This window comes from Microcaecilia unicolor, chromosome 7, assembly GCF_901765095.1.
Source record: "Microcaecilia unicolor chromosome 7, aMicUni1.1, whole genome shotgun sequence".
Lineage (NCBI taxonomy): Eukaryota > Metazoa > Chordata > Amphibia > Gymnophiona > Siphonopidae > Microcaecilia > Microcaecilia unicolor.
The window spans coordinates 147,548,652-147,564,719 of NC_044037.1; the positions used below are offsets into that span (position 1 = coordinate 147,548,652).

The 16,068-nt window shown below is 46.1% G+C and overlaps 1 protein-coding gene across 14 annotated transcripts in view; it reads left to right on the forward strand.

The window, feature by feature from the left end:
- LRRFIP1 (LRR binding FLII interacting protein 1) overlaps positions 1 to 16,068 on the forward strand; it is a 997,950-nt gene that overhangs the window by 152,955 nt on the left and 828,927 nt on the right. For 11 of the 14 annotated variants that reach the window (XR_003942957.1, XR_003942958.1, XM_030210921.1 and 8 more), the window contains one exon: positions 14,595 to 14,612. The exons of the other annotated variants lie outside the window; for them this stretch is intronic. Coding sequence is in view for 8 of the 11 variants with exons in the window: in XM_030210921.1 (XP_030066781.1) it covers positions 14,595 to 14,612 (18 nt within the window). In the remaining 3 variants the exon portion in view is untranslated. The remainder of the gene's footprint in view (positions 1 to 14,594; positions 14,613 to 16,068) is intronic. 14 annotated transcript variants of the gene reach the window in all.

A 16,068-nucleotide genomic window follows, 5' to 3' on the forward strand; every position in this document is an offset into this window, starting at 1 on the left:
TCTTCTTGAGCAAGTGCAAACCTGGTGGTGCCAGGTCCCTCCTTTTCTCCCCCCTCCCGCTGGCTCCATTAAAAAAAAAAAAAAAATTTGGACGTCCTTTAAGGACGTTTATTTCAACATTTATATCAGCGTCTATTGCAGCTGCTCACTGGGACACCAGTTCGTTACAGCTCGGAGCGAGAAGCAGGTAATTTTTACCTTTTGTAGCGGGCAGGGGGTTCCCCGATCGGTCTCCATGTGGCCTATGGCGTCGGAGGGCGAGGGCGCGAAGAATCGCTCCCCGGATCGCGTGTGCACATCTAGCGGGGATGCGGGGGTTTCAAAACCTGAATCGCCTTTTTTGGGCGTCAGTTGGGAGGCCGGTCAGTGTCCCGGTTCTTCCTCTGGTATGGCGGTTTTTCCCGCCATAAACGCCCATCCCCCCGCTGCTCGCCCCCCCCCCCCCCATTTTGGCCGGCCACTCTGCTCGGACGGCTTCTTCTTGGGCCGCCCTCGAGGTGGGAGACGTTAATACTGTGGTCGCCCTTGATTCGGGCGACGGCAAAAAAGCGGCCAAAGTTAAGCGCCGTTCTTCCCGCGCGGCTTCTCGGAGTTTCGCGCCTGACGCCATTTTGGATGCGCAGCATGTTTCTCCCCTGCTCTCGCAAGCGCCGGTTGAGGGTGCGTCTAGGGCCGTGGCCCAGGCTGCAGAAATGCACAGTCTGGGGGGTTTCTCCCCTGAGTTCATTTTGTTGCTGCTGCATCAGGCTTTCCTTATGCAAAACGCTGCCCCTGCTCCCTTGTCCGATAAAGGGGTTGAGGCCTCTGGAAGCAAATGCCCTCGGGTGGATTTCCAGGCCCTAGAGGACTCTGTCTCCTCTGATGTAGATGAGGGCAGCGTATCTGAGTTCTCCAAATGGTCCTTTGGGGATTCCTTGGAGGAGACGGATTCCCGCTCGGATGGAGCGGATGACCCCTCTGCAGCACGGATCTTTCGCTCAGAGGATTTGCCCAACCTGTTAGTGCAGGCCATGAGCATTTTGAAGATTTCCTCTCCGGAGGACGTCTCTCCCTCAGCCTCTGTTGGCTCCGCCATTATGCTGGGGACGAAGCGCCTGCCTAGAACCTTCCACGTGCATGAGGCCATGCGCACCTTGATTTCGGCTCAATGGGATGTCCCAGAAGCGAGCCTCAAAGTGGCTAGGGCTATGTCCTGCCTCTATCCTCTGCCTGAAGGTGAACGGGAGGCCTTTCTTTGGCCTACCATGGATTCTTTAATCACTGCGGTGACTAAGAAAACGGCGTTGCCGGTGGAAGGTGGCACGGCCCTAAAGGACGCCCAAGACAGAAGATTGGAGGCGGCCTTAAGGTCGTCCTTCGAGGCGGCTGCTTTAAGTTTGCAGGCCTCAGTTTGCGGCTCCTATGTGGCCAGGGCGTGCCTGACGATTGTGCAGCGGGCTTCCCCCTCGGATCCTTCCTTGAGGGCTGATTGGCCGGCCCTGGAATCGGGCTTGGCTTATTTGGCAGACTTGCTGTATAATGTCTTGAGAGCCTCGGCTAAAGGTATGGCTCAGACAGTCTCTGCAAGGCGTTGGCTTTGGCTGAAGCATTGGTCTGCTGACCATGCCTCTAAGTCTCGCCTGGCTAAGTTGCCTTTTAAAGGCAAGCTGCTCTTTGGGGTCGAGCTGGACAAAATTGTGACCGATCTCGGCACGTCTAAGGGCAAGAGGTTACCAGAGGTCAGAGCTCGGGCCAGTGGTGCTCGCCCCGGTTCCTCCAAAGGACGGTTTCAGGAAGCCCGTCGGTATCGCCTGGGCAAGTCGGGCTCCTCTGCCCCCTCTTCCTTCAAGAGGAACTTCTCCCCCAAGCAGCATTCCTTTCGCAGAGACCTCCGTCCTGGAGGTGCGTCCTCCGGTCCTCCCCCAGGGTCTTGTACCCAATGACGGGGCCCTGGTCCATGGCCCAGTGCAGATTGGAGGACGCCTGTCCTCGTTTCTGGGCGAATGGACCAGGGTAACTTCAGACGCTTGGGTGCTGGAAGTCATCAGAGACGGCTACAAGCTAGAGTTCTGCCGACCCTTAAGAGACGGGTTTGTGCACTCTCCCTGCAAGTCTCCGGTCAAAGCTGTGGCAGTGCAGCAGACTTTGGACAATCTGATCCGCCTGGGTGCGGTCGTTCTGATGCCAGAAGATCAGCTTGGCAAGGGACATTACTCCATTTACTTTGTGGGTACCAAAGAAAGGAGGTTCTGTACGGCCTATCCTCGACCTCAAAGGGGTCAATCGGACCTTGAAAGTTCAGCACATCCGAATGGAGACTCTCCGCTCTGTTATAGCGGCAGTGAAGGCAGGGGAGTTCCTGGCATCCTTGGACATCAAGGAAGCTTACTTGCATATTCCCATCTGGCCTCCTCATCAACTCTTTCTGCGTTTTGCAGTCCTGGGCCGACACTTCCAGTTCAGAGCCCTCCCGTTCGGGTTGGCTACTGCTCCGCTGACCTTCTCCAAAGTAATGGTGGTCATCGCAGCCTTCCTACGAAAGGAAGGAGTACAAGTCCATCCTTATCTGGACGACTGGTTGATCCGAGCCCCCTCTTATGCAGAGTGCGGCAGAGCTGTAGACCGGGTGATTGCTCTTTTGAGCTCCCTGGGGTGGATCATCAACTGGGAGAAAAGCCAGCTGCGCCCGACTCAGTCCCTGGAATATCTGGGAGTTTGTTTTGACACCCAAGTGGGCAGAGTATTCCTGCCGGATAATCGGATTGTCAAGCTTCAGGCTCAGGTGGACCAGTTCCTAGTAGCCTCTCCTCTTCGGGCTTGGGACTATGTGCAGCTGTTGGGCTCTATGACGGCCACGATGGAAGTAGTGCCCTGGGCCAGGGCTCATATGAGACCACTACAACACTCTCTGCTGCAGCGCTGGACTCCAGTGTCGGAGGATTATGCTATGCGCCTTCCCTTGGACCCAGCGGTGCGCAAGGCGCTGAGCTGGTGGCTGAGGACAGACAAGTTGTCCGCAGGGATGCCTCTTTTGACCCCGGAGTGGGTTGTCGTCACGACGGATGCCTCTTTGACGGGCTGGGGAGCCCACTGCTTGGGAAGGACAGCGCAGGGACTCTGGTCTCCTGCAGAGGCAAAGTGGTCTATCAACCTCCTGGAACTCAGAGCCATTCGGTTGGCGCTTTTGGAGTTTCTCCCGGTACTGGCGTTGAAGCCAGTACGGGTCCTGTCGGACAATGCCACGGCTGTGGCCTATGTCAATCGCCAGGGAGGTACCAAGAGCGCCCCTCTAGCCAAGGAGGCCATGAATCTATGCCAGTGGGCGGAAGCGAACCTGGAACAGCTGTCGGCGGCCCACATTGCGGGAGTCATGAATGTCAAGGCGGACTTTCTCAGTCGCCATACCTTGGATCCCGGAGAGTGGCAGCTATCGGCTCAGGCGTTCTTGGACATCACGAAGCGCTGGGGCCAGCCGAGCCTAGATCTGATGGCGTCATCGGCCAATTGCCAAGTGCCGCGCTTTTTCAGCAGAGGATGGGACCTTCGATCTCTGGGAGTAGATGCTCATCTCCAAAAGTGGCCGACACAGGAGCTTCTCTATGTGTTCCCGCCCTGGCCCATGTTGGGCAGGGTGCTAGACCGGGTGGGAAAGCATCCGGGCCGGATAATCCTGGTGGGTCCGGACTGGCCCAGAAGTCCCTGGTATGTGGACTTGATCAGGCTCTCAGTGGACGGCCCTCTGCAGCTGCCAGCGGGGCTGGGCCTGTTGCATCAGGGTCCCTTGGTGATGGAGGATCCTTCCCCCTTTGGTCTTACGGCCTGGCTATTGAGCGGCAGCGTCTGAGGAAGAAGTGCTTCTCAGACAAGGTCATCGCCACTATGCTTAGAGCGAGGAAGCGCTCTACTTCTACTGCTTACGCCAGGGTTTGGCGTACCTTTGCATCGTGGTGTGAGGCAGGCTCACTTTCTCCCTTCACTGCTCCAATTTCTTCAGTGCTCGTGTTCCTGCAAGAAGGTCTGGAGAAAGGCCTGTTGCTCAGTTCCCTTAAAGTCCAGGTAGCGGCTCTGGCTTGCTTCAGGGGTCGCCTGAAGGGTGCTTCCCTGGCCTCGCAGCCAGATGTGGTGCGCTTTCTCAAGGGAGTTAATTACCTACGCCCTCCTCTGCGCTCGGTGGTGCCTGCGTGGAATCTCAATTTGGTGCTAAGAGCCTTGCAGAAGCCGCCTTTTGAACCCTTGTCGAGGGCATCTCTGAAAGACCTGACGTTGAAAGCAGTCTTTTTGGTGGCTATCACTTCAGCCAGACGAGTTTCCGAGGCTCCAGGCGCTATCATGTCGGGAACCTTTCCTGCAGTTCACTGAGGCAGGAGTGTCTATTCGCACGGTGCCTTCCTTCCTGCCCAAGATTGTTTCTCGCTTCCATGTGAATCAGCAGCTCTGCCTACCCTCCTTTCGTAGGGAGGACTACCCAGAGGAGTACTCTGCTCTCAAATATCTAGATGTGAGACGAGTCATCATCAGATACTTGGAAGTGACCAATGATTTCCGGAAGTCGGATCATCTGTTTGTGCTGTTTGCAGGTCCTCGTAAGAGTCTGCAGGCTGCCAAGCCTACAGTAGCACGATGGGTCAAGGAAACCATTGCAGCGGCTTATGTGGCTGCGGGAAAGATGCCGCCTATCCAGCTGAAGGCTCACTCCACTAGAGCGCAGGCGGCCTCGATGGTAGAGGCCGGGTCCATCTCCTTGGAAGAGATTTGCAAGGCGGCAACTTGGGCATCGGCTTATACCTTCTCCAGGCATTACCGTTTGACTGTGGCTGCTCGGGCGGAGGCCCGGTTTGGAGCTTCAGTGTTGCGGTCAGGGATTTCTATGTCCTGCCCTGGGTGAGTACTGCTTCGGTACATCCCACCAGTCTATGGATTGATCAGCATGATGATATGGAAGGTAAAATTATGTATCATACCTGATCATTTTCTTTCCATTAATCATAGCTGATCAATCCATAGCCCCTCCCAGATATCTGTACTGTTTATATTCTGGTTGCATTTCAGGTTCAAGTTTAGTCTTCAGTTCCTGTTCAGGAGGGCTTCGTGTTCAAGTTTTTTCAATTGGATTCTTCAGGAGTTGAGACGATTTTGTGTTACAGTGAGCTGCTGCATTCCTCTCCCCTCCGTTTTTCGGGGCTGGATTGAGACCCAAATTCTGCCGGCGCTCCCTCCCGCTTCGTGCGGCTGTAGGGCAGCTTTGTATCCCTCCCGCTTCGGTGGTGTTAGGGTCAGTCAGCTCCTCCCGCGGTTGCGGTTGCAGGATAAGCCAGATCCCCCCGCATCGGCGGGTGTGGTGTCCCTCCCCCGCTCTGCGGGGATGAGCTGGACGGATTCCCCTCCCCCACTTGTGTGGGGATGAGCTGGGTTAATTCCCCTCCCCCGTTTCGGCGGTGGTGAGCTGGGCAGAGTGTCCCTTTGTGGGTGTAATTCTCTTAGTGCTGAGTCCTGCGGATGGAGCTTTGATATCGACATACTGGGGAATTTTCGGCAGCACATGACCACATATAGGGAGGCAAAAGATTGCTCTCTATCTCCACCTGCTGGTAGATGGACACAACCCACCAGTCTATGGATTGATCGGCTATAATTAAGGGAAAGAAAATGATCAGGTATGATACATAATTTTACCTTGGACCTAGGCTGAGGCGTAGGGCAAACTGAGCCCACGCGAGTACAGAGACAAAAGGCTATGAAGCGCAGCACGCTCAGGGAAACCAGAAAGCACCACCAGAAAGGAAAGATAGAACACTCATACAGGCCGCAAGGCCGAACTGGAACCCACACATAACAGAGTTCAAGCGTATGGGCCACAAAGCCGTACTGGAACCCAAACAAACAAGAAGGAAGGGAAAAGGAACAGAACAAAGTCCCAGAAGGGAGTACTAATTAGGCCATGCACACTGCGCAAAACAGTCACTGACGAAAGGTCACAAGACCAAACACACAGGTGCTAACTGTGCCAACAAGAGCAAATGGAAAGTAAAAGGGAAACCACACAGAGAGGCAGTTCAGGGCTATGCTACACAGCTAAGCAGAAGAGCAGCCCAAGCAGGAATCAAACAACAGATTCAGCAAATAAAGAGTAAAAGGGAAACCACACAGAGAAGCAGCTCAGGGCTGTGCCACATAGCCTACGTGGAAGAGCAGCCCAAACAGGATTCAAGCAACAGATTCAGCAAATAAAGAGTTGAAAGGAAACCAAACAGAGAGGCAGCTCAGGGCTGCACCACACAGCCTAAATGACGAGCAGCCCAAACAGGAATCAAACATATCTTTTTCGAGAGTCAGTTGAAACAAATATTTAAAACAGAAATAAAGGATAAATTAAGTACAAAAATGTATTAGTTTTGTGTTTTTGCTAATGTTTTTACAACCATAGTCTGTGAAATCTGTATGTGTGTTGTCTTTTTGTAGTGCTTTCCTATCACAAATGGATTTCAGAGTATGTTTACTTACTGTTTTAATATTATTTTAATGTTATTTTATATTGTAAACCATTCTGGTTTACTTTTTGGTTATCAATAGAAATCAAACAAAATAAAACATGGAAAATTACTGGTTAACCAATTCAAAATGCCATCAAAAATCAACTGCAACTATGCTATTGCCACAGGAGCCAACACTGTCAGTAGAAAAAAATTGAATGTCATTTATTTATTATTTATTTGTGACATTTATATCCCACATTATCCCAAACAAGTTTGAGTTCTATGTGGCTTACAATAAACAGTATAGGATACATAACAAAGAACAATACATAAGAAAGTAATTTAAGAATCCAATTTTACAATACAGTGTCATAAACATACTGGGATAACTATGGAAGTTTAACATTTAGAAAATATATTATGAATGAGAAATTGTACATGAAGCAAAGAGAAAGTTAATGGTAAATAGAATAATAAATAATTCAGGTAATAATAAGTTTGAGATATGGTTGTTCTTTGTGATGGTTTGTCTGAATAGGAATGATTTGAGGTTTATGCGGAATCTAGTACATTCGTGTATATTTCTTATTTTGGGTGATCAATAGAAATCAAACAAAATAAAACATGGAAAAGAAAATAAGATGATACCTTTTTTATTGGACATAACTTAATACATTTCTTGATTAGCTTTCGAAGGTTGCCCTTCTTCGTCAGATCGGAAATAAGCAAATGTGGTAGCAGATAGTATATATAAGAGAAACATCAAAGCATTACTTTGACAGTCTGGGAGGGTGGGGGTATGCATGGGGACATCAAAGCATTTCATTGATATTCTAACAGAATGGGTGTTGGTAGGTGAGAGGAGGGTAATAAACAGAGAAATACAGCTTATGGTTTATAATGGGTTAGAAAACCCAGATCCTTATTAAGTCCTGTTTGTTGTGTGTCAAAATATTCAGTCATTCTTATTTCAAAGGTCTTACGTTCCTGTATTGTTTTAAAATTACCTTTCAGTAGTCTTACTGTGAAATCACTGGTGCAGTGTTCTGGTCTTGTGAAGTGTTGGCCCGCAGGGGTGGGGGCTTGACTGGCACCGGCTATTTTCATGTGATGTCTGTGCAGATTGAATCTTGTCTTAAGCATCTGGCCTGTTTCTCCAATATAGCATCCTTCGTTACATTTTTTACACTGAATGATATATACCACATTGGAAGATGAGCATGTAAAATAGTCCTTTATGTTGAATATTTTTCCTTTGTGAATGACTGTGGGGTCTTGTGAAATGTTTTGGCATAGTTTGCAGCTGGCTGTGTTACACAGAAACGTGCCCTTTTCTTTTTCCGTCTGTGTTGGAAGTTTACTTCTGATCAGCTTTTGTTTTAAATTTGGTGGCTGTCGGAAGGCCAGCACTGGTGGGGATGGGAATATCTCTTTCAGTAATTCATCTTCCTGGAGTAGTGGCTGTAGTTCTCTTATGATTTTCCTCAGTTTTTCCAGCTCTGGGTTGTATGTCACGACAAGGGGAATTCTGTCTGTGGCTTTTTTTTTTCTTTGTACTGTAGCAGATTTTCCCTGGGTGTTTTGAGGGAGGAGGCAATATTCTTGGAGATTTTTTGGGGGGTTGTAGCCTTTCTGTTTGAAGGATGCAGTCAGGGTTTCAAGGTGTCTGTCTCTGTCCTCTGGGTCTGAGCAGATACGATGGTATCTTGTGGCTTGGCTGTAAATAATGGATCTTTTTGTATGTGAAGGGTGGAAGCTGGAGTTGTGGAGGTAGCTGCATCTGTCTGTGGGTTTCTTGTATATAGATGTTTGTATACAGCCATCACTGATTGTGACCGTGGTGTCCAAAAAATTGACTTTTTCTGTGGAGTAGTCAATTTTGAATCTGATTGTAGGATGGTACGGGGGGGGGGGGGGGGTCAGGGTTCCTGTGGGGGGGTGCTGCATTGGGGGGAATGGGGGCCTGCTAGCAGATGCATGCTGGATAGGGCTCACTATTCCTCCCCAATGGTCTGGAAACCCGAACTCCAGCTCCGATCTGGCATAGGGTTTGCCGCAGCCAGCGAGCCAATCATTGGGGATGAATAGGTTTAGTATGCATTTGCATGCTACTTGCGCTGAGCCCTGTTTTGCATTCATTTGCATGCTAGTTTCATTCAGAGCCCGCGAGCGTGTTGTTTCACACGCTCACGGGCTCTGATCATTGGGCGGTAGCAAACGCAGACGCTAGTATGGCGCTAACAGCCTTTAGCGCTCGCGTTTGCTTCTGATCGTCGGCCCATGAATGAGGGCTTTGCAGAGGGGAGGTGAAAGAGGGGGGCCTACCTGCTTCTACAGATGTGGGTGGTTATGGTAACCAATAGCTATAAAAAAAAAGGCAGAAGGAATAGAGAGAAGGAAGGCTTTAGCTGTGTGAAAAAGATACAAACTCCTTATTTTTGTCTTGGCTGATATAGCTGGAAGTGGACATGGCCCCCGTCAATACCAATTATGCAAATTAGATTTGACAAAATTTTGTGAATCTAACTACTCATATGCATACACACACTCAACACAGAGCGCTGTTTTGCAGTTACAAAAATTCTATTTTTGCTTAACTATTTGTAAAGTACTTCATGGCATTTTGATTAAATCGTCTGTGTACAGAGAAAGCAATCACTTGACCTGAAGGTTTCTTTTGTCTCAGAAAGGAGTGAAAGATGATTTTGTTGTTTGCACAGGAGGGTTGAGGAGGAGGAAGGGGGGATTCAGCATCCTGTTGTTAAAAACAGACATTTGTATAAAGCAGAAATTCTGTGACCTGATGGCACAAAAACAAATGGATCGATATTCAAAGGAGATTAACCAGCCAGAAATGGCTCCTGGCTGGTTAAATCGCTTGCTCCGGAGTTAACCAGTCATTTTCAGCTAACTTACCCAGTTAGTACTGCTGAAAATGTACGTTTAGCGCCTTTCTCAAATCTGGTTATTTTAGGGGGTGTTCTGAGGCAGTGTCAGCATTTGCCCAGTTAAGTGCCAATATTCAGCACTTAACCGGTCAAGGTAACTGCATAAATAGGACCACATAAGTCACTCCTATCTGTCAGGTTACCAGGTGCTCTGCATGCTTCCTTCCTCTTCAGCCCCCCCCCCCCCCCCATAGCTCCTCCTAGAAGGTGCTTTTTTTATAGGGCTGGTAATAACCCACCACAACCCTTCTGGGCCCCTGTTCCTGATTCCGGAAGGGTCCAGTACCTTCTCCAAGGTGCTTCCTTCTTAAAGGAAATCCACTTTTTTTTTTTTTTGTTACATTTGTACCCCGCGCTTTCCCACTCATGGCAGGGTCAATGCGGCTTACATGGGGCAATGGAGGGTTAAGTGACTTGCCTAGAGTCACAAGGAGCTAGCTGCCTGTGCCTGAAGTGGGAATTGAACTCAGTTCCTCAGGACCAGAGTCCACCACCCTAACCACTAGGCCACTCCTCCACTTCTATGGGCCCTCCCCGATCTCTGTGTTCCTGGCCTTTGCTGGAGCTCCCTCTAGTAGCCCCTTTACAGCATTTTACCAGCTTTTCACCATGAGAGCCCCCTCTGGTGGTCTCTTCAGGGTAGGGCATGTCCTGTGTTTATCACACTTGGCATTGAATTTTTGGGCATAATGCTGGCAGCGATCAGCAAAAGAGCTGAGCACCACCAGCTGGAAATCTGGTTCAAAAAGTTAATTTTTCCCCCTCAGTTTGAAGGCTGAAATTCCTTTTGTTCCTTCAAACTTCTATTGAGAGATAATGAGCTGTAAAGTTCTCAAATGGGAGTCAGAGTCATTCACTCTTGGTCGAATGTAAAAACACGAGGGCCGGGAAAATAAAATGAATATACTGCACATGCTTGGTGGCTGTAGGGGATGTTGTCTGATGAGTGACATAATTTCCTGTCATGTGGAATACTATACTCACCACTATCTTGTATTTGTGACATCACAGGAAGTGCCGCTATAGATCCTCCATCATGGACTGTGTGACATATGGGCACTGCCATCTTGGAAAAGGGGTGTGCCCTGGACAGAGTTATGATGTCACTTCCTGTGACCACCAAAAGGAACACAGTTTCAGGGGGGAGTTATGTCTCTTTCAGTGATGTCATCAAGAGGGGCAGGGTTTGGTAGAGAGTGGTGATGGCTAGATGGGGAAATGTGTAGGGCTAAGGTTGATCCTTGATTTTTTTGGGCCGGCTTAAACTTAACCAGTCAAGTGAATATTCAGTGCTGGCTTGTTAAGTTTATGATAGCCAAAGATAGGACTTCAATTTAGGTGGTCCAATTTGGCTGCTAATCTGAGCTGAATAAGCGCTGAATTTTTACAGCCTGGCAGTTATATCATGCGATATAGCCGGATAGCTGCTAAGTGCTAATATTCAGCGGATATAACCAGCTAGCCCACGCTGAATATTAGTGCTTAGCCAGCTAAGTGCTATTTAACTAACCAGGAGCCATTCCTGACCTGTTAAATAGCACTGAATATTGGCCAGAGTGTGTCTCTTTTTAATTATTTTTCCCACATGACAGGTTTCATCCCATTCTGTTACATTTTTGGAAAGCTATTTTACTTTCCATTCAGAGAGACAGATAGACTTTCTGGACCATTTTTATATTTATTTATTTATTTATTTATTTGTTGCATTTGTATCCCACATTTTCCCACCCATTTGCAGGCTCAATGTGCCTTACAATATTCCGCCCTGGCTATTAATATGGCTGAGTAGAGATACAATTAATAATAACACAAGAATATGAGTAACACATGATTCTTTCCCATTACATTGGGTTGGAAAGAATAAAAAAATGCATTGAGATGAAATAGGGAAATACTGTTTAGTACCAGAATTCTGGATTTTAGTCTAAAAAAACAACTGTAACTCAGAAGTCTGGCAAGCCTTATCAAGGCCACTTTCTAGCCATTTCTGTTTTAAGTATGATGGGTGATTAGGTATCAATATTTATTTTTCTAGGAGTGGAGGAGTGGCCTAGTGGTTAGAGTACTGGCCTTGCAATCCAGAGGTGGCCAGTTCAAATCCCACTGCTGCTCCTTGTGATCTTGGGCAAGTCACTTAACCCTCCATTGCCTCAGGTACAAACTTAGATTGTGAGCCCTCCTGGGACAGAGAAATATCCAGAGTACCTGAATGTAACTCACCTTGAGCTACTACTGAAAAAGGTGTGAGCAAAATCTAAATAGTAACATAGTAGATGACGGCAGAAAAAGACCTGCACGGTCCATCCAGTCTGCCCAACAAGATAACTCATATGCGCTACTTTTTATGTATACCCTACTTTGATTTGTACCTGTGCTCTTCAGGGTACAAACCGTATAAGTCTGCCCAGCACTATCCCCGCCTCTCAACCACCAGCCCCGCCTCAGACCGTATAAGTCTGCCCAGCACTATCCTCGCCTCCCAACCACCAGCCCCGCCTCCCAACCACTGGCTCTGGCACAGACCGTATAAGTCTGCCCAGCACTATCCCTGCCTCCCAACCACCAGCCCCATAGAGGTGGTTTTGGCTTCTGAAAGGTAGTCACAAAATGTATAAAGTTAGTCCAATAAAAGGTTATCACCTTATTGTCCGTCTTTTTTTGTTAATTTTTTATGTAGTGATTGAAATATGTCAGTTTTTGAATGTAGACCTGTCAACTTTATATTTTGCACAGTGCAGGGGTCATGCATCACTGGTTCTATTTCTTTGGTGTTGCACTTCATGCAGAGTTTGGTTTCTAGGGGATTTAATTTAATTTTTCTGTACATATTTCTGTTTTTAGTTTGTTGGTGAGGGTCTATGCTCTATATGTATGAGAGAGACCAGGTATTCTGATAACAACGAATGGGCTTGGAAGAAAGACTTATTCTTGGAAAGAGAGGGCAAGGAGGGTTCCCCCACCAGTGTTCCTTGTTTTGGCCAAAGATTTAGAAGAATAATTGAGAGACAATTGTGTTTCTAATTCTCCAAGATTTAAAAAGTCCTCAAAAAAAAAAAAAAGGCTTTTAGGAGCTTCGTTTCTTAACTGGCTTCTCTTATACATGGAATTTTGTGGAATATGACACTTAAAAGGGAAGAAGGGAAGATAGCATATCTTAATGGTAGTCCACATTGATATTTTACCATTAATCCAGGTTATTAGTAGCTAGGTCTCATTGCATAAAATGGGACTCATGCTAAAATATCACAAGTCGGTGGAAAAATAATACGCCCATGTTGATAACTGCACCCATATATGATGTAAGTGCCAATACTCACACGTGGATAGATGAAATTTCAAGCAGGGTGTGCAGACCAAAAGTTTTTGTTGTGTATAGATTCCCATGTTTGTGAGATTTTTTTCTTTCATTCCGATTTTCATTTTGGGGAAAACTTTGCTAACAGTGCATAATATTACTCAATAGTACACACTGTCCAAAATAGCATTATGCCAAGAAAGTGATCATGAATGCTCTATTGTACAACTGTGCGCACAATTTGGATACAATGGAGACAAATCTGTAAGAGGGTACTTTGATTTAAGTGCCTCAATACTGCACGGCGAGATGCTATAATTACATACGATGGAGATAGTCATGCAAATTCATTGTGGATATCCTGAAAACCTAACTAGCTTAGGTATGTCCTCAGAAATGGGTTTGAGATCTGACTATTATTTAAATATATAATTATATATTCTTAAAAAAAAAAAAGATGATGTGCCTTGACAATTTTTGCACTTTGTCAGTGTGCTGCGAGATGAAAAACGTTGAAAACCACTGGTTTAGCAAGAAAGGGATTTATTTTAGATTTTGCCTTTTTTAGTAGCTCGAGGTGAGTTACATTCAGGTACACTAGTTAGTTCCCTGTCCCTGAAGGGGGGCTCACAATCTAATTTTGTACCCGAGATTAGTAATGGATCGAAAGTTCTGAGGACCTGATGGATCTGTGCCAGGCTTTAGTTGCAGTTTGATCACTGAATTTTCCACTGAGGGGGTTACATGTCCCTGAGTCAGACTGAAGTTGATTAAATTAAGAATAATCGACAAGAGGACAGGCCAACTATCCTTCAGCAGCGGGGAGGGAGGAAGCTACATCAAAAGGATAGTAAAGTTGATTCATGGACTGCAACTAAGCCAGAGAGATAGGGATGAAATGCTTAAAAGTGATTTAGCAGGAGGATGGGGCCAGGATGGTGGGAGATTAAGGAATCATATTTACCATAGTGAGCGTGTCCAAAAAAATGTGACGCAAACTAGTCTGAGTGAAACTAGGGGAAAGGGAGAAAGAAGTGAACTAGAAGCAAAGGGAAGTTATAATATGGAAAAGATGTCAAGTAGATTATTGGCACTGTCAGACAATCCCTTTCAAAATAAAAAAAAAAGGAATGGGAGAACTGGCTCGACTCATGTTTTTTTTTTTTTTTTTAAATAATATTGCTATATCATTTGTGCTGTTAAATAAATAGTTTTGCCCTCACTGAATCCCTGTAAAATTCAGGAATGGAGAATATACCAGGGGCGTAGCCAGACAGACAATTTTGGGTGGGCCTGAGTCCAAGGTGGGTGGGCATGGAATTCATGCCCCCTTCTGCTCTGCTTCGCTCACTGCTCCATCTGCAAGTCCAAAATATTAAATACCTGAGTAAGAGGGGATCTACAAACCCCACCAGCTGAAGATTTCCTCTTGCTCAGGCAGTCAACGCACTTCCAAACAGCAACCAGGAGCACTTTCTTCGAGCTGATGCCACAGCCAGCAGGCTGTACATGCATGAAAGCTAAGCATGCGCAGAGGGGCTGGTGTTGGTTTCAGTTCGAGGCAAGTGCTGCCAGCTGCCATTTAGAAGAGCACTGACCGCCTGAAGAGGAGGAAATCTTCAGCTGGCGGGTTTGAGGATCTCTGCCAGCCATAGCAAAAGTACCACAACTTTGGGTGGGCCCTGGCCTACCCAGGCCCACCCATGGCTACGCCACTGGAATATACTGTTTGAAAGTCAGTTGTTTTTGGTTAATATTTGTTTCAAATATTCTTTTTATTTTTAATGTCACTTTTAATGCTATTAAAATAGTCTTTTATAAATTCCTTCTGTTCTTTTGTTATACATAATTGTTTAATCATTTTCTTTCCTTCCCTTCTCTTCTGTTTCTTCGTTTTAGATCTATCAAGTTCAAAAGGTAGGCTTTATTTTCTGTGCTTTTCCATTCTGATCTGGATGCCAGCTGTTGCCTGCACCAGAAGCATGATAACATTTTGGAATGCACCTCTTTCCTTCCCTATGCTTCTCAGATTATTGGCATACAGTGAAATGAACCATACAAGCAGGAAGGGTCACATCATTAGAGGTGTATATACAATGCTGTTTTTGACACTTGTCTAACAAGAAATCTTAAATAAGCGTTAAGATTCTCATGGTAACAGTAGTGATTTGTGTTTTCACAAGATGTTTTACTATGTTGTGTATAGCAAAACAGTTTAGAAAACAGGAACCATTTTCTTCCTGTTAAACATTTTCTTATCTGTTTAAATAAATCGCTGCCCCAAAACTCTTGGAACATGGATTGTCTTTTTGTTATGCTTTCGCTCAATGTTCTCCTATTTTGCTGGCTGGCTGCACACCAGGTCACCTGTTCTTGAGTTAAAAGATAGGTTAAGGAGGCAAAGGCTTGCTCAGCTTTATTTTGTTTTACTTTTTTTGCATTGCTGTGCTATTGCTTTTTATAACCCTCAAAATAGCATCATCATACTCCTAAGTTTTGTGCCCCAGCTTTCTATGGAGCAGGTATGGCTAATTGGTTTAAGAAGTAAATTATAGAACAAGTAAGAAAGTGTTTTAGAAACTCTGGAATTCTAATCTTACTCTTGAAAAAAATCACTTAATTACATAATATAGATATAATACCTTTTGTAGATATAACTAGACCAGCACCATGGGGCTAATTTCTAGTGACTATAGATGATCCCTCCATATGTCGTCTTGCTTCTCCCCCTCTTACATATTAAAAAAATGTATAATTCACACAATTCATAGTTCTAGGTGGCTTACAATAAAATATACATATTAAAATAGTAACAACAAAGGGATCCTTTTACTAAGCTGCGGTAAGCACTAGCTTACACTTACTGGAATTTACAAAGGCTTACTGCGGGATGTGCTCAGGAATCCTGCAGTAAGTTTGATATCTGCAATGTGCTCTCTGCATGCTAGAGAATATATTGTAATTTTTCTGGGAGGGGTGTGTCAGGGTGGGGCAGAGAGTGTGCATATCTGCACTAATCGCATTTACATTATCACATGCTAACTAATTAGTGCAGGATTACCACGTGAGCATTTTCTGCCTACAAAATGGGTGACTGTAAGTGCTTATGCAGTAATTGTTTATAATGACCGTGTGCTAATGATGACATTAGCATATAGCCATTAATGCAAAAAAAAAAGAAAACCAGCCATACTGTGATAAAATAGCCTTAGTGTGTGGGGAAAAACCCGTGGAAGTGCCATTTTCGCAGCTTTGTAAAAGAACCCTAAAATGACAATATCAACACATAATAAAATATACCTGAATTACCTAATCAGAAAGTATCACACATCAAACATCTTACAGATAGTCTACCTCCGAGGGGGCTGTATTC